General features: G+C 34.9%; 1 protein-coding gene across 4 annotated transcripts in view; it reads left to right on the top strand.

The window, feature by feature from the left end:
- The window catches only part of SENP6 (SUMO specific peptidase 6), a 107195-nt gene that overhangs the window by 18109 nt on the left and 65610 nt on the right, over nucleotides 1–23476 (top strand). For all 4 annotated transcript variants that reach the window (XM_073224350.1, XM_073224351.1, XM_073224349.1 and 1 more), the window contains exons 2-5: nucleotides 7324–7417; nucleotides 9449–9509; nucleotides 18605–18747; nucleotides 19691–19795. In XM_073224350.1, coding sequence (XP_073080451.1) covers nucleotides 7324–7417; nucleotides 9449–9509; nucleotides 18605–18747; nucleotides 19691–19795 — 403 coding nt within the window. The remainder of the gene's footprint in view (nucleotides 1–7323; nucleotides 7418–9448; nucleotides 9510–18604; nucleotides 18748–19690; nucleotides 19796–23476) is intronic.

The raw sequence follows: 23476 nt of genomic DNA, 5'->3' as shown, positions 1-23476 counted from the left end.
GTTCCTATAAATTTGTTAAAGTGGGTTTTAAGGCCCAGAATGTAGTTGGTCTTAGCAAATGTTATGTGTGAGTTTGAGAAAAATATATTTTTCTGTTGTTGAATGAAGTAGTCTATAGATGTCAATTGTCTGCAGTGGACTATTGGGTTTATTGAGTTAACTGTATCCTTACTGATTTTCTGCTTGCTGGATCAATCCATTTCTGATACACATGCATTACAATCTCCAACTATGATAGTGTATTCATCTGTTTCTCCCCGCAGTTCTGTTTTTGTCTCATGTAGTTTAATAGTGCTGTTAGGTACATACATGTTAGGAATTATTATGTCTTCTTGGAGAATTGACCCCTTTAACATTAGGTAATGCCCTTCTTATCCCTAATAACTTCCTTTGACATCTGCTTTGTCTAAAATTAATAGTAACTCCTGCTTTTTTTTAATTGTTATTAGCATGGGATATTTTTCTCCATCACTTTACTTAAATCTTACATGTCTTTGTTTAAAAGTCTCTTTCTCGTAGATGGCATATAATTGGGTCTTACTTGACCCTAACAATCTACTTTAATTGCTGTATTTAAACCATTAACATTCAAAGTGGTTATTGATATAGTTGGGTTAACGTCTATAATAATTTGTCACTCTTTTCTATTTGTTGTTAAGAATTTTTGTTTTGTGAAGTGTATTAATAATTTGCAAATGTTAACTCTTGCTTTTGGAACGCAGCCTACTTGTGCACCCTGGGTTTGATTTGCTCGTGCTTATTGCGGGCTTTGCCCATGTCTCCTCGAGCACTTCTCGGTTCCCCTGCCTTGGATTCTGTTGGCCAGTTTGGGGCCAGGGATTCTGACTTAACACAACCAACTGCCAAATGGTCCTTCATTTTTAATTTTCTGGGAAAGTTAAGTAAATTTGTTGAAAATTTTGAAAGTTTGGAAGAAATTCCTAGAGAAGCCTTCTGTGTCTGAGTTTTTCTTTATGGGAAGATTGTAGTATTTGATTGATACAGTGTTCAGGTCTCTTTGTGTCAGCCTGGTGGTATTTGTGCCCTGCGAGGAACTGGGTTCGCTTCTCTAGTCAGCTAAATCAGTTCCTTCCGTAGCGTCCATCCAGTTTTCTTCTTTCATTAGTTTAGTTTTGTTTCTCATCTGCTGTTACCTCCTTCCTGGTTTCTTTTTGTTCTTGTGGGTTTGCCCTTTTTCCCCTTCTTCCTTTATGGTCATTTTAATGGAGAGTTTACAGAAAATGCATGTATTTAATTGATGATACTTAACGGGGATCTCTTCTTGTCCTTCCTCTCACTTTTGTAAGTTGAGTACAGTGGACATAATTTTCTACTCTCATTAATACAAATGTCAACCATAGCAGGATATTGAAATGTAGTGACACTCTCAGGACTTTAGAGGATTTTACATTTTTGTCCCTACTCCTTAGCTGTCCTAAACTTGTATTTTAAAATTTTGTTTGCTTTTATAATTAATTTTTTCTCATTGGAAGTTATCACTTTCATGAGATAATTGATATTTAATTTATTAATTTACAGATTCTAATCTGTTGACTAGTTTATTGTGTGATTAGATTTGTTAGAATTGTGTATGCAGAACCCCGGTTCCTTTAGTATGTGAATAACATCTTTTGACTTTTCACTGCTAGTGGCGTTTTTGGTTACCTGCCTCTCAGTTGATGGATACTAGTTACTGGATTAGGAGTTGTTAGGCTATTCGTAATCATTATAGTTTATTACCTTTTCTTTCTGAGTAGCATAACTTCCATGTAAACTGTCTTTTTTAAAAATAACAGATTAATTTTACATTCGATTTTTAAAGACTTTGGTGGAGAGAATAACTTTAGATACATAGAGAGGTTTCAGAGATGTTGTATAAAGTGTCAGTGTACCACTTACCCGTCTTGCTCCAATGTTGCCTCCTTATATAATCAGCACACTTGTCAAGAACTTAGAAACTGACATGGGCATAATACCATGACCTCAATTACAGATTTTATTTGCATTTCAGGAGTTGGTTCACTAATGTCCTTTTTCTGTTTTAGGGACCAATCCTGGATGCCACATAGAATTTGGATGTCATGTCTCTGTAGTCCCCTCTAATCAGTGACAGTTCCTAATTTTTCCTTGTTTTTCACAATCTTGACAGTTCTAAAGCATACAGGTCAGGTATTGTGTAGAATGTCCCTCATTTGGGTTTATCTGATATTTTCTCATGAAATGGCATTACAGGTTTTTGGGAAGAAGAACACAGAGTTTTATCACATGTTACACAATATATGATAGCAATAAGATATCATTTTTGATGTTAAACTTGGCTGAGGTAGTAATTGTCAGGTTTCTCACTGCCAGTGTACCTTTGTCCCCCTTTTTATAGTCACCTCTTGGGCATTGAGTTACGACATCCAGTGGATGCTTAAGGGAAGGGGAGTTAAGTTCTCTTACAGGAGACTCTCTTACAGGAGAGAGTTTGCACATAACATCATTTGGAATTCTTCTGTAAGGTGGGTGTGTCCCTTTTCTCCACTTATTTATTTATTCGATCATTTATGTCAGTAGGGACTTGTGAATATTTATTTTTCTCTTGGGGTTACAATCCAGTACTATTGTTAATTTATTTTTGCTAAAATTGTTCCACTTCTGTTTTGCTATTGAGAGATTCTGTCAGGTTGGCTCCTGCAACCTTTTGACATACCTCCATCTTTTTGGAAAAGCAGTTCCTTGCTTTCTAACACTACAAAAGTCTGCAGTCTTATCTTGTATTTTTCCTGTCTCATTCCTAGAAATGGTCATTTCTGTAGGAGCCCTGGCTCCTTTTACTGGAGAATAGTATCTCCAATCACGACCCGGTTGTAGGTGCTGCTGGGCTGTCACTTCCTCTAGACCATCTCGGGGGGCGGGGGTGGGGGGTGGCCCAGCTCCGTGGTGGCCACGGCACGGCACTGTTGCTTCTGTGTCTCTGTGTGTATGTGTATCACAACGTGAGCTTGTACTGATACCTCTTACTCTAACCTAGCACGTCTTGCTGCTTTAGAACTTCTTTCTCTGACAGGGAGAAAGCTTGCTCCCATTATCTACGATTTATTTACTTATCTCTCCAACCCCCCCATACATGTAAGGAAGTTTCAGATTTGCTTATGATGTCTTGTTTCCTCCTGTGTCGTGATTGTTATGGTATTTTTGGTTATGAACTCACAGTCTTTGAAACTTTTTTGAGGCTTGCATTGCAAAAACTTTTTTTTTAGAGAGGATATATATGTATTTGACTCTGTTAGTCATTTAGAGGGTTTTTCCCCCTTCACAGAGTTTTTTGTAGTAAAATATACATTACAAAATGTATTTTATCCATTTTTTAGTGTACAGTTCTGGGTTGGCTTAGTCTATTCATCATGTGCAGCCATCACCGCCACACTGTCCCTTCCCAGAGTCTTCGTTGGCCATCCCAGACCAGTCCTCTGTGCCCGTCAAAAAATCACTCTCCATTCTTCTCTCCCTCCAGCCCCCGGTAACCTCTATTCCACGTTCTGTCTCTGAATTTGCCTGATCTAGGAACCTCAGATAAATGGGATTACCATAGTTGTCCTTCTGTGTCTGGCTTATTTCACTCAGTTTAATGTTTTCAGACTTCGTCCATGTTGTAGCATCTATCAGAATTTTATTCCTTTATGGCTGAATAATATTGCTGTGTGTGTGTGTGTGTGTACACAGCAGGTTTTGTTTACTGATCGATTTGTTGATGGACATTTGGGTTCTTCCCACCTTTTGGCTATTGAGACTAATGCTGCTGAGAACATTGGTGTGCAAGTATCAGAGTCTATGCCCTCAGTCACTGTGGGTACATACCTATAAGTGGGATCGCTGGATAATAGGGTGATTCTGTGTTGAGGAACTGCCAGGATTCTTCCACAATGGCTGCATTGTTTTACATCCCCCCAGCAATGCATAAGAGTTCCAATTTCTTCACATCTTCACCAACATTTACTATTTTCTGTTTTTAAATATAATAGCCATCCTAATGTGTGTGAGGTGGTAACTCATTATAGCTCCAATTTGCATTTCCCTAATATCTAGTGATATTGAGCATTGTTTCTTATGTGACTTTTATTTTTTAAAAATTGAGGTACATTTTACATACAATATATTAGCTTCAGGTGTGCAACGCAGTGATTCGGCAGTATATACATACAGTGCTCACTGTGATGAGTGTAGTTACCATCTGTCACCATGCAAAGTTATGACGATATAGTACACTATGCTGTACTTTTTTCCCTGTGACTTAACTATTTTACAACTGAACGTCTTGCCTCTTAATCCCCTTTAGCTATTTGACCCATCCTCCTCCTCCCCACTCCTATGACAGCCACCATTCTGTTCTCTGTGTCTATGACTCTTGTTTGTTCATGTTTTTAGATTCACATACAAGTGAAATCATATGGTATTTGTCTGACTTATTTCACTTAGCATAATACCCTCTAGGTTCAACCATTTTGTCGCACATGGCAAGATTTCATTATTTTTTATGGCTGAATGATATTCCATTGCGTATATTTATCACATCTTCTTTATCCACTCATCTATTGATCACCACTTGGGTTGTTTCCACATCTTGGCTAGTGTAAATTATGCTGAAATGAATATAGGGGTGTGTATACCTTTTTGAATTAGTATTTGTGTTTTCTTTGGATCCAGAATTGGGTCATGCAGTATTTCTATTTTTAATTTTTTGAGGAACCTCCCTATTATTTTCATTGTAATTGGACAATTTTACATTCCCAACTGTGCATGAAGGGTCCCTTTTCTGCATATCTTCTCCATCACCTGTTATTTCTTGTCTTTTTGATAGTAGGCATCATGGTAGGTGGGAGGTGATAATCTCATTATGGCTGTGATTTGCACTTCCCTGATGGTCACTGATGTTCAGTGTCTTTTCATATGTCTGCTGGCATCTGTATGTCTTTGGAAAAATGGCTCATAAAGTCCTCTGCTCATTTTTAAATCAAATTGCATGGGTGTTTTTTGGTGTTGTGTAAGTTCTTGATATATTTTGGATATTAACCCCTTATCAGATATATCATTTGCGGCTATCTTTGCCCATTTAGTAGGCGCCTTTTTGTTTTGTTGATTTTTTTTTTGCAGTGCAAAAGCTTTTTAGATTTATATAGTTCTAAAAGTTTATTGCTTTCATTTCCCTTGCCTAAGGAGACAATCCAGAACTATATTGCTATGGCTGTCCAAGAGATCGCTGATGGTTTCTTTTAGGAGTTTTATGGTTTCAAGTGTTCAGTTTAGATCTTTAATCCATTTTTAGTTTTTTTTTTATGTATGCAGTAAAAAAGTGATCCCAGTTTCATTCTTTTGCGTGTGCTGTCCAGTTTTTTCAACAGCATTTATTGAAGAGATTGTCTTTGTCCCATTGCATATTCTTGCATCCTTGTGATAGGTTAACCATGCAAGTGTGGGCCTATTTGGAGCTCTAATCTGTTCCGTTGATCTATGTGTCTGTTGTTGTGTCAGTGTCATACTGTTCTGATCGCTGTAGCTTTGTAATATAGCTTAAAGCTGAGATTGTGAAACCTCTAGCTTTGCTGTTCTTTCTCCAGATTACTTCTGCTATTCAGGGTCTTTTGTGGTTTCATACAAATTTCAGGATTATTTGTTGTAGTTCTATGAAAAATACTGGTATTTTGATAGGGGTTACATTGAATCTATAGATTGTGAGTGGGGTTGTTTTCTTAATTTCTCATCTGGCTACTTGTATAGAAATGCAACAGATTTCTGAATGTTGATTTTTGTATCCTGTACCTTCAGTGAATTCATTTTTTAATTCTAATAGTTCTTTGGTGGAGTCTTTTGGGTTTTCTACCCATAGTATCATGTCATGCGTAGACAGTGACAGATTTACTTCTGACTTCCTGGTTTGGATTCCTTTTCTTTCTTTCTTTTTTTTTTAACCTGTTTTCCACGGCTAGGACCTCCAGTGCTATGCTGCATAAAAGTGGGGAGAGTGGGCACCCATGTCTTGTTCCTCATCTTGGAGTGTGATGTTGGCTGTGGGTTTGGTATGTACAGCTTTTATTATAAATTATGGTCCCTCTAAACCCACTTTGTTGAGAGTTTCTTTTTTATAATGGATTTTGAATCCTGTCAAATGTTTTCTCTGTATCTGTTGAGTTGGTTATTTGGTTTTTATCCTCCAGTTTGTGAATGTTGTGTATCATGTTGATTAATTTGTGAATGTTGAGGTATCTTTGCATCCCTGGAATAAAGCCCACTTGATGGTGTTGAATGATCCTTTTAATGTATTTTTTAACTTGGTTTACTAATATTTTGTTGAGGATTTTTGTGTCTATGTTTATGAGGGATATTGGTCTGTATTGTCTTTTTTTGTAGTATCCTTGTCTGGTTTGGAACCATTCCTTCCTGTTCTATTTTTTGGAATACTTTGAGAAGGATAGGTATTAACTCTTCTTTAAATGTTTGGTAGTTGTGAGACTATTTTAATTGTGGGCTTTTCTGGGCCATGTAGGTCATAAAAATTCTGATCCCAAACTTGAATAATTGTGTTTATAGTTAGGAATCCCTAACCATGTGGTGGATACACTTTATTTAGCTTAGTTTCAACCCAAAAATCCAGAGCCAAGGTTGTGATATTATAACTATTCCCACTGTCTCTCTTCAGTGAAGTTTTTTTTTTTTTTCCTTTTTTTTCTTTTTTACCTAGTTCACCCATTTTGAGTGCCACTCTTCAAGTTTTCTGGTCTCCAGTCTGACCTTTCATGTTAGGGCGATCTTCCTAAAGCTGAGGCTCTGAGCCACCAGATCATTGTCACATGGCTCCTGGACAAATGCCAGCTTCATTTATCTTTCTGTGTTCCCACTTTCTGGTTTATGACTTCAGGGGATTTCAGCCATGCACTTACAAAATTTTTTAAACTCAGAATGAGCATGTTTGGTGTTCTGATCTAGAGTGTTTTTCTGGATATCAAAGTCACTGTATTGCTGACAGAAAATGTGGGTTTCTCTTCTGTCAAGATGCAGAGAAGATTGACTGAGGTAGAGAATAGGCTAGTTATGTAGATAGAGTTCTCACAAAAAAGTCAAATAAACAGAGGTACTAATATCTAGAATCAGTGACCAAATATGGAGATACAGGGCTGATTTTTATATATTTCCTACATATTCATGTGCTCCATCCTCTACCCTCTACCCCCAATTTTCATTATATCTTACTAATTCGAGCTCTTTTCGTAGCAAACTCAGATATGGACAGCAATAAATTTGTAAAAATAAATGAATACTTATCTCAGTTTGTTTTTATTTCAGCTTTGGCTAGATCAGAATCTAAGACAGATGGAGGTTTTAAAAATAATTGGAGCTTTGATCATGGAGAAGAAAGTGAAGGAGATACAGATAAAGAGTAAGAATTTTTTTTCACTCAGATGTTTTATGAGAATGAAATTTTTCTTTAGAAAAACAATTTCTATTTTATGGAAATATTTTTAAGCGTATGGTATTTACTTAAGAAAGCACTGAACTCTTTCATAGTAGCATTAAGGAAAAAAGGAATTCTTCACTGGTGAGTACTCTTGCTGTTGTATTTCGCCATCTTTTGAAATGTATAAATATGTACATGGTAATATGTGTGACCTATGATTAAAGATCAGTCATTCTACAGATTTCCAATTACAGAAATTGTTGTTTTAAAATATGTATATAATGGCATTCTGTTCAGGCTCTGATTAAAAAAACCATTTTATCATGGTAAGTGAACCCAGATTAAGGCCCCTGAATTTTATATAAAAGTCTTAAGTCCTGTGGTATCTTTCTTCACTCCCCAACCCACATTCATTGTAGATCAGATTCCCACCAGAGAAGGCAGAAACACTATAAATGATAAACACAGGTGTTGACCCAGACAGAAGATAAGCAAAGTGTTCATTACACTTTGTTAACATAAGTGGAATGACTGCTATGTAAAATTTAAATAAGTTTTAATAACTCATTTGCCTATAGTGAGATCTGTATTACAAATTCAGCATTGCTATCAGTTTATTGGCTTATTGCTCCATTTTCCACAGGCCAGAGCAAAAGCAAATTAAGAGACTACATATATATATATATATATATATATATATATATATATATATATATATAGATAGATAGATAGATAGATAGATAGATAGATAGATAGATAGATAGATAAATATGTATGCTAAGTTCTACCAAAACTACAAGTACATTTTTTAGAAATTTTACGGAAGTCATTCAGAGTGTACTGGCCAGATACGGCATGTGCTTCACCTCTGTCTGGGCACCAGCTCCGCTCATCGTTCACGTGCCTTCCCCTGTGAGATGTTGAACTGAAGTGAAATTTTACTTGGAGAGCTTTGAATTATTAAGTTTCTCACTTAAAATTGGTATTTTATGGTCTTCTTTCATTTCTTTATTTTTTAATTTAAAATTATTTTTGGTTACAAACATTTAGTATTTATGTAGTTTTGAAAAATTAGTATTAAATCTAAAATTGAATAGAAAGTATACCACCTTTTAAACATTTTTGTAAAATGGAAGAAGAGAATTATTAGCATTAAAAAAGTTGTGATGTATATAAATGGTAATGGAACAAACATCTTACATTTATTATAAATATCTAGGATTTTACTAAAAATAGCTTAACAGAATTGGTCTTCAGAAGGTTTTTTTAATTTTTTACTTAGAGGATTTGTTGTGCTTATGTAAAAAAAACAAAACAAAACTGTCTTTTAAGATGCTATCTGTTCAGTGTTTCATTTTCAAATTGTGCTCTCTGGTTCATCATTATAAGTGGGTCCTCAGGGTCTTTATCCTCTTGAACGTGTTGAGATGAACATGAAGTTGGCAGATACATCGGTCTGGTCTGTTAGAGTGTCAGGCCGATGATTTTCAGTGAAGGGTTGAAGTTCTCCAGGAGTGGCAGTAACTGTTTTACTGTGGTGATAACATTGGAATTACCTTCTTTTCCTTAGCTAAGGTTTTCTTACCAGTTTGTTCCTTCTCTATTTTGCTTCTCTATCCTTTTTCCCTAATTTAAAATCCAAGACAAAGGAAAAATGAGTGACTATATATGAAACCCAGAGCTAAGAAAATAAAAAGTATGTGTTCATTTATGGCAGGGATCAACAAACTATGGCCTGTGGGCCAATCTGTCCCATTACTGGGTTTTGTTAGTTGTTTTATTGGAGCACATGCACACGTATAGCCTGTGGCTGGTTTCATACTACAGCAGCAAAAATGGATAGTTGAAATGAAAGCCATATGGCCAGCAAAGCTTAAAAAATTTACTCTGTGGCTCCTTACAGAAAAAGTTTGCTGATCCCTGAATTAGGGGAGCAAAGAGGGTAAAACTGAATTTGATGTGTGGATTTTAATTGTCACTTAAGTTTTTTTCCCCCCCTTATTTTCTATGTAGTGAGGCAAATCTACTCAGTGTAGATGAAGATGAGGATTCTGAGACCTCAAAAGGAAAAAAGGCAAGTGTTGCTTTATTAATTAAAAAAAAAATTTTAGGTTATGTAGCAAAAACTCAAAAGATTTTTATGCAAGTCCCAGCCACCCATTCCTCTACTCCAGAGACAAAAATGGCATTCCCAGTTTCTTGTTTAACCCATCAGAGGTATTTTATACATTACAAAGAAAATGTGTATTTTTGCCCCACCCCTTATACTTAACACAGTTGGTAGCATACACTGTAATACATGCTTTTCCTACTCTTATTTTTTTTCACTTAATATACGAGTGCATAGTATTCCATTGCATGCTGTACCATAAATATCCAGTGCCACCCGATTGAAGGATATTCATGGTGTATTGATATTTTCTTTTTCTCATAAATAATGTTAAATCAGTTAGCCTTCTGTGTGGGTTATTTTGCACACATGCAGGCTTACTATTTGTAGGATGGATTCCTAGAAATAAATCTGCTGTATCAGTACAGGTACATTTCTAGTTGTTTTATACCTGACACTTTTACCAGCAATGTCTGAGTGTGCCTGTTTCCCCAAACTTGTGTCACAGTGTTATCAACCTTTTGATCTTTACCAGTAAAAAATAAAATAATATCTCAATGTAGTTTAATTTGCATATCTTTTATTATGAGTGTGGTTACACCTTTTCACATGTGGTCATTTACTTTTGATAATTGTCTTTTAATATTCTTTGCCCATTTTTCCATTTGTCTTTAGAATATTATTGGTTCACATAATTTCTTTTTGTATTGAGTCTAAGACACATTTTTTCACATTGACACCTCTGAAATCTGTATAGATGCATCTTATAATGATGGCATGATATCATTTAATTTTTGCATGTTAATATATATAATAATGCATCTCACAATGGTTTCTCTAGGTTTGATGAATTAAAGGAGTATTTTGGAGAAACTTACCTGTTGCTGTGACAGTAGTTGCTGATAGTTTAAACCATTTTTTTTTTCACTATTCTTTTGGTGGTTAGTGCCTTGGAGAAAAATGTGTGTTTCTTTTGTTGTCAAATGTATCTTTTTTTTTCTTTTATGGCTTTGAGTTTGGTGGTTTGGTTCCTAATGATAACTTAGTTGCTAATTTGCTTTGTCCCGGTACATAAATGAATTTCACAATACCAATACAAGTGTGAGTACTAGGAAAATGACTTAAAAAGTTTTTGTCCTGTTTGATTGTTGCTGGTGGCAACACCACCAGGTCTGTCCCACTAGGAATGTATATTTAAATTACTGTGTTTTAAAGTCAGGTGAAATTTTTTATTCCTTGTTAGTAATTCCACCAGCTGGATGAGAGTTCAGTTTATTTATTTTTTGACTTTGTATTTTATTTTGAAGAATTGCTTTAAAAAATTATTTGTTGTACAATTATGCAAAAATTTTTACATGACTCCCAAGTCAAATCTACAAACTAATTTTTATTCAGAGAAGTCTAGCTTTTGTCCTGATTCCCCCTATCCCTTTCTCTTTCACCTACAAGGCAACCTGTTTTAAAAACCATACAGCCTAGCCTTTCATACCACCTTTAGGGGAGAAACTGTCTACATTGCTTGGCACCTTGATCTTGTCACTTAACGGTGTAGTCTGAAGATCACTCCACAGCCAGTTTTTAGAGATCTTCATCATCTCTTTTTTTGTTAAATACTACTCTGGTGAATGAATGTACTGTAGATACTCAGTTGATCCCCTGTGGGTGAGCACAGGTTTTTCTCAGTCTTGCTGTTGTAAGGAGTACATTAATAAAGGCTGCTTGTAACTTTAAATATCTTTGCAGTATATTTGTAGCATAGATCCCGAGTATTTCAGTTGCTATTTCAGAGGATAAGTTTACATACATGTCATTTTGTTAGATATTGCCAAGTGACTCATTCATAGTAGTTAGCATTTCCTATTCCTACTAGTAATTTATTTACTAGGAACTGGAGTTCCTTCTTCCCTGTAACCCAGAGTAATATGGTCAAACTTAAGTTTTTGCCAATCTGACATAGCACCTTCTTCACATATTTCCTCTACTTACAGTTGAATAGTATTTTAGGGACTTCTAAATTTACTTTTCACTCCATATTTGTGGGGTTTTTTTCTTCCACAACATCTCTATTTTTTTAATAATTTAAGGGGATTTATAGAATTTGAAGTTCTTTTCTTAGTATTCTAAAGTTTTTCTTTATAAAGTTGCTCTCACTGAAAAACTTTTGAAGTTTTCCAAGAAAACACTGGAAGTTTTGATTCCTTAGATTGTTACTATTCAGGTGTTCTTTAGGTGAACAGAAAAACAGTGACCTTTTCAAGGAAAAAGGAAATGTGTTTTCCATTACTAACTTCTGTGACATTGGCCTTCAGTTCTTGGGGGTTGTCTGGTGTACAGATGCCCTTGGCTTTTTATAAAAACAATGCCTTACTACACATTTTTAAGAATGTTAGTGTTGATATTTTAAAATAAAACTTACACTACACTTACGTGCATTTGGTGGTCTGTGAAGATCTTTCTGATTTGGTGCTCAGTATCGTCTATTTTTAAAATACATGTACTCTTTAACAGAAATTTTATGTTGGGCCTTTTTCTCCTTACGTTCATATTTCTGTTTAATTTTCCCACACATTTTAACTTTGTGTACATATTTTTCATGCACATATTTTAATTTCATATGATACATTTTTATGTGATTGAAATTCTTTTAATTACCTTATTATACTTTACTGTAATAAAAAGATACACATTCACTGAAATTTAACATTAAAAACCATTTCTGTCACTTAGGGTCTAAGCATTAGTTTTATTTTACTGGATTGAGTTATCATTATAATTATTAATAAACATTTAATCCAAAAATAAATTATGGATTTTTATAGTAATTAAGCCTGTTGTGTAGAATTATATTGGGAGTATATTTCTTAAAATGGATGGTGTTGATTTTTCCTTCTTTATTCATTTGGTTCATGTATTCATGAGTCTTATTTATTACTAGAATAAAGTTTTCAGCAGCATTTTGCTTTTAAACTTTTTTTAGATACAAGCGCTGAGAAATCTTGGTCATATAATAAATGGATAGATATGGAAAGAGTTGTAGTCTAGCATTATCATTCAGTTTTTCCTTTTTTATTAACTGCCAAAATTCACATATTAAATATAACATTTAAAAGTTAAAAATAATTTGTAATGTAGTCATTTGAGTCACTGGCTTTCTGAAATTGGGGAGAATATTCTAAAATGGCTTTATCAAGACTTAATTAATGAGTGGCTAGTAATTACGTTTGTTACATTTATTTGTTTATTTTACCAGATACTTTCAGATATAATGGGAAAAATTGAAATATTGTAAATTTCAGGATGCCTTTCTTAATACAATAATTTTAATAAAACATTTTGTATTTTTTTGCATTTATCTATAATCTGTTTTCATTTCAAATATGCATGTTAATTTGCATCTTCATGACAACCATTTCAGTTCAGAATTCTAATGTAGAAAAATATGGCCTTGGTTTCAACAGACTTGTGTTTACCAGGTAAAGGCACAGCAGATTTTGGTCCTTTTTCCTTTAAGCTCATGCTTTCTTTGAGTTGTTCCAACTTGATTTTCTCCTTGGGATAATGCTCTTCTTGTTAACAATTGGAGTAGAAGATACAAAGTTAGTGAATGAAAATTTGCATCGCTTTTGCTTTCCCATTTTTTAGTGTAGTTGAATTAAGAAAATCCTACTGTGGTCCAGAAAACCCAGTGTCTAACCTGTGATTCACCTTTAGCAGAAATATATATAAAACACAGAAAGACATGAAGTCCTACTACTATGTCATGAACCAAGAGGTTCCAGTTATTAATTGCAGCAGGTTTTTAGATTTAATATGTGAAAATTATATCTTTCTTCTGTAAAGTGGAAAATGTCTGTTGTGAAAGGGGAGATGGGAAAGGAGATATTTAGGATGCTTTTCCTACATATGAGTTTTAAAGTAAATCAGTTTTAAGAAATTGTGAAAATGTATATTGAGGATTTAGGAGTTGATTTCCTTAAAACTATCCATGCCTGTTTGTCCTTTAGAAAGTCTTTTTGTATCCCAGAGGTTTACATATCCCTGGCTTTTTAATGGCTTGTGAATAATAAATAAGTCCATATGGATCATTATTTTAAACTAATGTAGCCCCTTTTCTCCATTTGAAAATGAGCGTGGAATTAAGAGAAAAAGCCTTTGTGTTGGTTCAGGGTGTCTTAGTATTCTTTCCCCTTGTGATTCACAGAATGATCTCTGCCTTTGGGTTTCAACAGTTTCATTGTGCCTCTTTAGATAAGATGCATGTCTTTCATTAATTCTGAAAGGATTTTAGTCATTATCTCTGTTAATATTGCCTCTCCACATTCTTCCTGTACTTTTATTAAACATAATAATACCATTGTTTTTTTAATATCTCTTAACCTGCATTTTATATATAAAAGGAAAACAAAAGAAAAAAAGGATAGAGGGCAAAGAGAGAAATCATCTGTGTATCATATTTTAAGTAATGTCCTCAGCTTTGTCTTCCAATTCACTAACTTTTATCTTCAGCTGTATTTAATCTGCTATTTTATCCATCCATTTCTTAAAAATTTCAGTGACCTTTAACAGTTGTAGAACTTCTGTTGGTTCTCTTTTGAATTTTGTTTTTTTTCCATAGCAACTATAGTTTTTTCTTTAAAAACTAGTTTCCATTTTGTTTTTAAGAGTTTAAATGCCTTTAGCATACAGTTTCAATATCTCTTAATTGTTGAGTAGATTTTTAAAGTTATTTTATTAGCTGAAGTTCTTAGGTGCTAAATTTCCTGAATACTTGCTTTTTAATTGACTGATGTGTCTTCCGTTTGTATGGAAGATACCACATGTTACTAATTTTTGTACATCTAACAGTCCCAATGAAATATTCATTCATGTAGCAAATACATATTAAGCACAGTGTTCTAGATGTGGGAGAGGAAAACAAACTAGTGTCTTGTTCCTATGCAGTTTAATTTCTAGTAACTGTCAGTTGATAATTAATTGAAACAAACACAGCTTTTTTGATTATGTGGTATATTATAAAGTAGTTTTAATCAGGCAGAATATCAGATTTTCGGCCTGCAATAAATATCCAGTTCATAGGATGGCTTGGAGAATTATGTAATCCATACAGAGCAAGTTTGATGTAGAGTACCAAGTTAAAAGCACAAAGAAAATGAAGGAAAATAACAGTTATCAATTAGGCAGAGAGAAGTAGATGTGCCAGGCATCTAAAATAATTTATGTGTTGTACTTAATGCAACAGTTATCTCTTAATTTTCTGGCAGCTGGAATTGCGTGCTGTAGGTTTATAATTGTGTGCTAAAATCTTACAAATTTACATACTATGCTCCTCCTGTAGTGTGAGTGTCTACCTCCTGCCTCCATCCCCCATGACCCACAGCTAAGTTCTAAGTGTAACAGATTGTAAGGAACCTTTTCAAAGACAATTTGACAATATCATAAATATTTTTCATGAGATACAGTTATCTGACAAAGGTAGAAGTACTGGGTGTTTTTTTGCTGACTAAAATATATATAACTTTTGATAGTAACCTATAGGCAACAGAATAGAGAAATTTAAGAATTTGGCATATGCAGACCCTCTCGCTTCATGATGAGCTCCATGTTCTCTATCATGCCCAAATGCCTTCTGAAAAAATTTTTTGAAAATGTGTAAGCACTTAATCATAAATATTGTTGAATTGGCTGAGTTACATGCCTGTGTATCCAGTGAGATAATTTTGGCTTGACCCAATTCTTAAGAGGAAGAATTAGCTTTTTACATTTAGATGAAGAAATATTTAATACAGTTCCTTTGATTTTGAGGTATTCTGCATCCTAATGATTTTGAGTCTTTTTTTTGGAATAACATTGTTTTTTGCTTCTTGTTAATAATCAGTAGTTCTGTTTCTACAAGAATTAAAAAATTCCTCATGCAGTGTAGAAGCTTTAGAGTCAGACCAACTTTTGTTCAAATCCATTTGACTAGTTTGGACAAGTTACCTTGCTTTTTTAAGCTCAGTGATCTTTATAACATAGGGATAGGGTTTCAATAAAATTTAAATAACATAATGGTTGGAGAGATTTTGTTGAGGAAGGAGAACTGCAGTGGGAATTGGAATGGATTGATTCTGTCACTCCTCAGCATCAAGTAACTGACCTGATGTTTTAGGTGTGACTGTGGACTCCCAATCTGAAGAGCTACTGAAATGCATAAAAATGAAGATTAAGTGAAATATTAACTCTAACGTACTTAGCATAATGCCTGTTCATACTAAGCACTCAATAAATACTAGTTGTTGTGATTACCTGTATAGAAAGGGATGAAATTATATGACCATCTTTCATGGAAACTTTTTGATTCTGAGATTCTTAACAGGGTATATATCAAAATCACCTTAGAGCGGTGGCTTTCCAGTGTTTATTTACAGAAGAATCACTTGGAAGGTTTGATGAAACAGATTGCTAGACCCCTTCCCAGAGTTTCTGACTGAGGAGCTCTGAAGTAGGACCTGGTAATTGGCATTCTAAGGTGTTCCCCAAAGGATGCTGCTGCTCCTGGTCTAGAGCCACACTTTGAGAACATTGACTTGGGGCATTTTTTAAAAAATAGCATGGGAATAGGCTGAGGTCACAGTGAGCATCTGGATGCTGGATAAGCCTAATTTTTCTCAGCTGAATTCAACTTAATGACCAATTGTTGATGATAAAATAATTTCTGGGCTTTCTAATTGGAGATAATCTGTTTTTCTAGCTGAGTGGGCACTAATAGTTACTGAATTCCTGGGGTAGGCATTTTTGTTTATCTTTGTTAATACAAGTGAAAATAACCCCATGATTACAAGGAAAGTTACTTGGCTAAAAAGCCAATACAAATTGTTTAGTTTGATTCCTAAATTGTTATCTTTCCACAATCATACTATGCTTTCTGTGAAAAAGGGTTGCCAAATACAGAAATTATGAAAGAGTCTATTGGCCCCATTATGTTTATTCCTATAGTTCTGTTACCAGTTGTTGCTCTTGGTTTTGAGCACATTATTTCATTTCTTCATGAGTCTGCTTATGAATGGTAGATACTGCATATGAAAAATCAGAGATAATTTGAGGCCTAAGATGATGTTATCATCCTCTTAAGGGTATATGTCTACTTCTGGCTAGTGATTAGGAGTATTAGCAACCTCAGATCGCCTTCATTCAATGGTTCGCCAGATGTGACCCCAATCTGCAGTATCAACATCCCTGAGGACTTGCTAGAAATGCAAATTCTCAGGCCCACCCCAGACCTCCTGAATCAGAATAAACTGTAACGATCAGACACAGCAATTTGTTTTAATAAACCGTCCAGTTAATTCTGATTTACTCCAAAATTTGAGACCTTAATTGAACTGGAGATTGAGATGATTGGAAAAGCTAGATTTCAGTCTCTGTGAGGGCTGTTATAGTTCTGATTTGCCCTTATTCATAGGCTATAATCCTAATCAAATTTTGAGTATTTTCAAGGCTCTTCAAACTTAGTGGATATTCAACTCCACTTTTTTTCTCCCTAGTTACTTCTGAGTCTGTTGGAAGTTCAGTTCACCTTCTCTCCTCTCAACTACATCTTCTGGAAGCAACAGATGCCCCAGGGAAAATACACATCTGGGCTTAGATCTCTGAGTATCTTGTCCCTGATACTAATTTCCACTGCCTCAGTATCGGTAGCCCTTAGATTTTTTTTTTTTTTTTTTGTATTTTACACACCTTTTCTAGTTATTTCCAGAGAGTAGAGGGATGGTGTGGGTAAAATTGTAACATTTTCAGATTATCTCGCGTGGCTTTGGTTCATTTGCATATCTTTGGGGGTGGAGAGTTCATCTTCGCGTCACAGGGTAATTACCTGGGCAACCGAGTGCGTGTCGAGCCTAACCGTCTAAGGGGCGGAGCTGGCTTGCTTGCTTGCTTCGTCCAGAGGAGCAGAGAGAGACGGTGGCGGACTGCCGTTTATAAGCAATAAACGGCTTTTAAGCTTTATTCCTCCCTTTGATTTCAATTTTTAGAGGTTTTTTGCCACGGGATTTCCTCTCCCTGGACTTACAGATGGGAAAATTGAACTTTATTACTAATCTGTCATTACCAAAAGTGGACATGTCTGAAATACACGACTGTTAAAGATTACTAACTAATGTCTCCAGGAGGAGGAACTGATAAGCAGCTTATCAAAAACAGGCCTTAGAATTTTGAAATACAGATAGGCGGAAAAACAAGAATGGTACAGAACTCTGTCCTCAGGAGGAATTTCTTTGTGGGAGGTATTTTTTTAAGAAACTGTTAGGTTTCAGTGGAGATCATGTTTGGGGGTGGGGAAGCCAAGTCGCTATCTTCTTATGCCCATATTCTCTTGAGAGAGTAAAACAGAAAATAAAAGTTTGGTTATTGTTTCAAAAATAGAATTAGATAAGGATGAATTTTTGGATGTTTTGGGTAATTGGTCACTAAGAACTTAGGACCTTTGTCCTAATGAGTCTGAAAGCAGCTTTTAAATGTCTTGTTCTTAATGAATGTAGTGAGTGGGTTTCCTTGTTGAGAACTTCCCAAGGAATGGGCCATTCCATTGCCATAGTGCTTGATATTGATACACAGACGTTACCCACGTGTGACTGTGAAAGTATGAAGACATTAGATTTCTGGCTTGTGTGTAAGTTTTTTATGCCACTGAAAGGACAGCTTTCTGCTGTATTTGGCTATACTGTACTGTTGATAGCGGTGCCTTTTAAGCAAGGGAATGTTTATCTTTTACTTTCAGGAAAGAGCTATCCTAAGACCTACTACCCTCATCCCTTCTGTTTTTCTCTAAAATTTTCTCAAAAATATCTTTGGAGATAGAAAAGAAAGTAATATCAACATCAGTGTTCCTACAAATATTTGTGTTTTCCTTAGGAAAAGAAGGCCTTCGGTGGAATCACTCTCAGACCCTTGCCAGTGCCCTCCCTCCGCCCCATCCCCAGTAGCTGATACATTTTTACTACTGTTTAGTAAGTGGGTTTTCAGATAAGTCTTCATATTGTGGCATTGACTGACTCTAACATTTATGGATCTTTTCACAGTTAAATCGTCAGTCTGACATTGTTCCTACTAGTTCTGGTGATCCCTGGAAGACATGTGCAAGACGAAACAAGACTGAGAGTTTAAAGCCTTTGAAAGGCAACCCAACTGGACTTAACATGTTAAGCAACAGTAAGAAATTGAGGTATAGGCGCTCGACCACACACTCGACAGAAAAGATAAAGGGTTCAATACCCCAGACTAGCTGCCTTTGTGGCCGGTTGGCCCGACCTGCGCCTTTGCTTTTCACTGTTCGCAGGGCCGGGAGGTGGAGCGGCCCCAGGGCGCGGGTTCCCTGACTCCCGAGGGTGGAGTCGCAGCAGTGATTTTGTTACTTCCCAAGAATGTCCGCAGGCTAGGGTTTCTTACAATGAACTTACTTGGGTGCATGTAGTGAGGTCTTGGGCGTCCTTAAAGATCTCTAGTACTTGAAGTACTAGAGGGCTGTGCGCTGGAGGTGTGGGGTGCCTTCCTCGGGGGGTGCTTACCAAGATTATCTCGGTGAGGGACTTCTCAGAGTGAGCCACTGTTACTGATATTGGGCTGTTAAATCTCTCAGAAATAGGATTGGAAATGATTTCATTTCTATTTTGTCAATTTATAGATAACGAGGTATAGCGAAAACAAGGTCACTTTTTCGAGTCATTGGCAGAACCAGTAGAATTTAGGACCTTTGTTTTTTTTTTAACAATAACGTATTTTATATTTATTTTGGCATACAAGAAAACTGTAATACTCATAGTTTAAAACCTTTCTTATAGATAGTCCTAAGTAGAGAATAAGGAGAGAAAACATATCCAAATATATAGAGGAAGTCTTATTTGTAAAATATTCATTTAGAATTCTTTATTTATATTCTAGTGTCCTCTCTATTTTCTTTCATGAACTGTATCGGAAACATTTCAGACACAAATGCACAATGTGGGTAACTCCTGGTGGGCAGAGTAACAAGGCCAATGGCTTAATCCATAAACGTATCTTTGAAGTAAAGGTTTTTTATACATGTGCTTGTGTTTTAAAAGATTTATTTGGCATATGTGTATGTAATTTTCTTCTGTTCAGATCATTCTTGTTTCTTGCATCTGCAGTGAGAACAGACAAAATGCGCCATTATGTTCGGGAACTGTGGTTCATGGCAGACGTTTTCATCATGCTAATGCTCAGATACCAATAGTAAGAACTGCAGCCCAAAGGTAAGGATTCCAGTTACCTTTGTTCAGTGTATACAAACCATCCTTGTTAATAGGAGTATTTGACTGTTTCTTTTTATTTGTGGAAGTTTATTGTGTCTCCATTATAAAGAGAGATTCATGTCTCTGAAATAATTCATGTCCAAGAATTTTATTCTTATATCTGCTTGTGAATGAATACATTCTGCAAGTAGAGACTTTTTAAGTAAAATTCATGCTATTTTTATTATATCCTGGTTAAATTAGGCTGATATTTTACAACATTGGATAGAGAAGTGTGAGTAAAACTACAGTTACTACCTTTATAAGGTTTATAGTATTTCATATTTTCAAAATAAATCACATCACTTTGAAACGCTTGAGAAAATATTGCTTTATTAGATTTGGATGTTCTCATTGATATGAAGCTACTACTTGAACCTTAGAATTTAAGCTGAATTTCCATTTTGGTCAGTGTCAGTTGACTAAGAAATTCTTAAGCTCCAACAATTACATAAATAATAATAATTATTTCTTACAAATAGTTGCATAAAACTTTTTGTATCTAGTAAGATTAGAAAATTTGGTATATACGCTAGATGCTGTTCTTCATTTTTTTAAAAATGGCAATCTCCGGTGCTGCTCATTCATAAAATGTGCCCTAACTCTTAAAAACCCTTGCTGTATTTGCTGTTTACATAGATTTGCTATCGTGTAGATTTTTTACTTTAAAATCTTAAATCTTTCTTATACTTTAGGATAGGAAAACCTTTCTTTTGCTTAAACATACTATTTTATCATAGTTTTCTCATAAGATATTTGAGAAATACAACTAAAAAGGGAAATAAATTACTGCATATACCAAAAAATAGGGCTGCCTTTCTGTAAAATACAGAAGCAGTCAGGCTCTCTGGCCTGCATGCGGGACAAATATGAGAATAAATAATAAAAGAGTTAATTGGGTCGGGGGACACGCACTGTTTCTCACACACTGCTCGCAGTTATAGAATCCATTGTTGGTGTAGATGTCTTGTTGATACTCTAAAAACGTGGTCCAAGTTGAAATACTAATTTATGACTTGCAATCAAGTGATATATTCTACAACTAAAATTATTATTGCCTTTGAAGTTATTTAGTAGTTTGGAATTGTTTGCACTGTGACCTGTTCTTCCCATCCCTCCTTTTCTCATTGGTAATGTTAAAAACTGATTCCAGTCTGGAAATTGGTTTTTGTTTTATTTTATCCTAGTTCTCAGCACATATAATACATGCATGTGTATCATTGCTCATCTGCTTAAAAGATTAGATTCTGTTAATAGGAAGTGATAATTAATAGTAAAATATTGTTTCTTTTTTTAAAAAAACCTAAATTAATTTGCATGTAAGGGAACAATGCTGTGTGAAAATACTTGATAAGAACAACTAAGGCAGGAAGAAAACCATGAAGAATCATGTCAGCAGGACAGATTCTGCAGATGCTTGTCTCTTATTTATAGAATAAACATTTCTTTTTCCTACTACAGTGTGACTATCTTTAAAAAGATGGCAGTTTTCTTCCTTCATACACAGTGAGTGATCTTATACTACAGACCAGGCATAGATGAGGGACAGAGTAGCCAGACATGAATATGGCAGACTCCTGCTGGAAGCTCAAGTTTGATTAGGATAGAGGACAGAAAGACAGGAAAAGAAATGCTTAGGTGGTAAGTGCAGTTAGTAGATGCATGCAGTGCATGTGTAGGACGATTCACAGAGAAGGAAGCAGTGAAAAATTCACCTAGGAGGTGCCGAAGCTGTGTACCAGCTGGAAGAGGACACTCCGTGCAGTAGAAATCACACCCGAGGCGTGAAGGGAGATGGTTCTCTGCAGGTGGTTGTGACCAAACATTTTGTTGTATTTAGTGTGGTGTCAGCCCGGTTGTTAGGCCTCAGATGTGGGTGAACTGGCTTTTACAGTTTCTCCTGGTTTTTTGTTTTCTCAACCTTTAATTTGAAATTGAAAGGAAATGCCACCATTCAGTAATTTATACACTCTTTTCTTCTTGAGGTGTCTTTAAAGTAGATCAGACCTGCATTTTGAATGATTTTTAGTTCTTTAGTGAGATATGACAACAAGCACATCATACCTATAAGGACCATGGGGAACATCTACAAGAGCATATATACATACATATATATATATACACACACACACATATATATGTATATATATGTATAATGATACATATGCCTATGATTCATCAATGGGAAAATGGGCTCCTCAAAGAAGCAAGATCTAATATTAAGGAAAAGCACTACTTTGAAAGAATTTTTGAAGCCCTAAATCAGGTCATGGATGCCAGAATCAGTCTGTCTTTTCTCCTTCCTTTTATTTTTAATTTTAAGAGTGTTAGTATAGTACTGGTTCAAGAATGGAATAATAGTTCCATAAGAATGTAAGTTGATGTTTTTTAGAGTCCAGCATTAGTAATAATAGCTTCCTTCCCAATTTTTAAAAAGCTTTTTTTTTTTAATACGTAAGATTTTCTAGGGCAGGACTTGGTAATAAAAACATTGAGGAATCTTGTCGAAATGCCATGACTTAAAAATTAGATATCATGTCATGATAAATGCATTTATTTGTTTATTTTTATAAATAAATTAATTTTTCTCAAGGATAAGAGAAATGAACATGGGTGTATATATTTTTTTGTTTTGTTTTTTTGTTTTCTTCCTAACTCCCTTGGTTTATTGGAAAGAACCAAACCTGTTTCTTCTACTACTGCTACTCTGTCTTCTACCCATTTTCTTTTCTCTATACAGGTGAGTTTAAAAAACAGTGGTAAACTCTTCTCACTTCTTGAGTACAACAATGCAGAGTTGGAAATGGCTAGGTTACGTCTTTAGGCCTAACCTTCTGTTTTCATTTTACTTTTCCTGGAAATATAACTCCATGAGAAATGAGAAATGAATATGTATGATAAGACTGATTATATTTAAATTTTCGTGTTATATTTTGTTTCACATACTTTAATAGGGTTGTGATAACATTCCCTCATTTTTCTGTTATTTATCCAATGTAAATTTATTTTAAGCAGCTTATCTCATTTTTTAAGAGCAAAGGTATAATTTCAAATACAGTAGTCATGTAGGCTTATAATAATTCCTTTCCTTACTATTGAAAATTTCTCTTAACAATAAGTGTTTCTTTTCAGTGTTGTTTATGTAAAACCAAGTTACCGTGTTTCCTTTTTCTTGATTTTCTAGGATTAAGTTGATACTTACTTGTGTACTCCACATGATAGGAATACAAAAGTTAATAATGGGAATTTTGTGAACTATGTTTTGCTTACACTGAGTTCTGAATATTTAGTTTCTTTAACAATAAACAGAAATAACCCTGGGATGTGAATCTTATTCTAAGTTTAGGGTTTTAAAATTTTGCTCTTGAGTAATTGGTGTTGGTAGCTTTTTAGATTATCCATGAACTGTGGAAAGGGTGGATCTTTATACACAGGATTTTTTATTAGAGGCCATAATTTTAAATCCCAGGCCTTTCCCATGTCTCAAACCATATACTGTATTTAAGGCTTTTGTGTAAAGATTTCAATTTTATAAAAAAATTCTTTCTTAACTCAGAAGCACTTACTCTAATCACATGATTAGAAACACTAAAATTTTTATTAGTTTCAGGATATTGTATTGTTCCCTGAAGACCATTCACA

This window comes from Manis javanica, chromosome 16 (genome assembly GCF_040802235.1).
Source record: "Manis javanica isolate MJ-LG chromosome 16, MJ_LKY, whole genome shotgun sequence".
Lineage (NCBI taxonomy): Eukaryota > Metazoa > Chordata > Mammalia > Pholidota > Manidae > Manis > Manis javanica.
The sequence above is the reverse complement of the archived record's forward strand: the minus strand, read 5'-3'. Positions and strand labels throughout refer to the sequence as shown.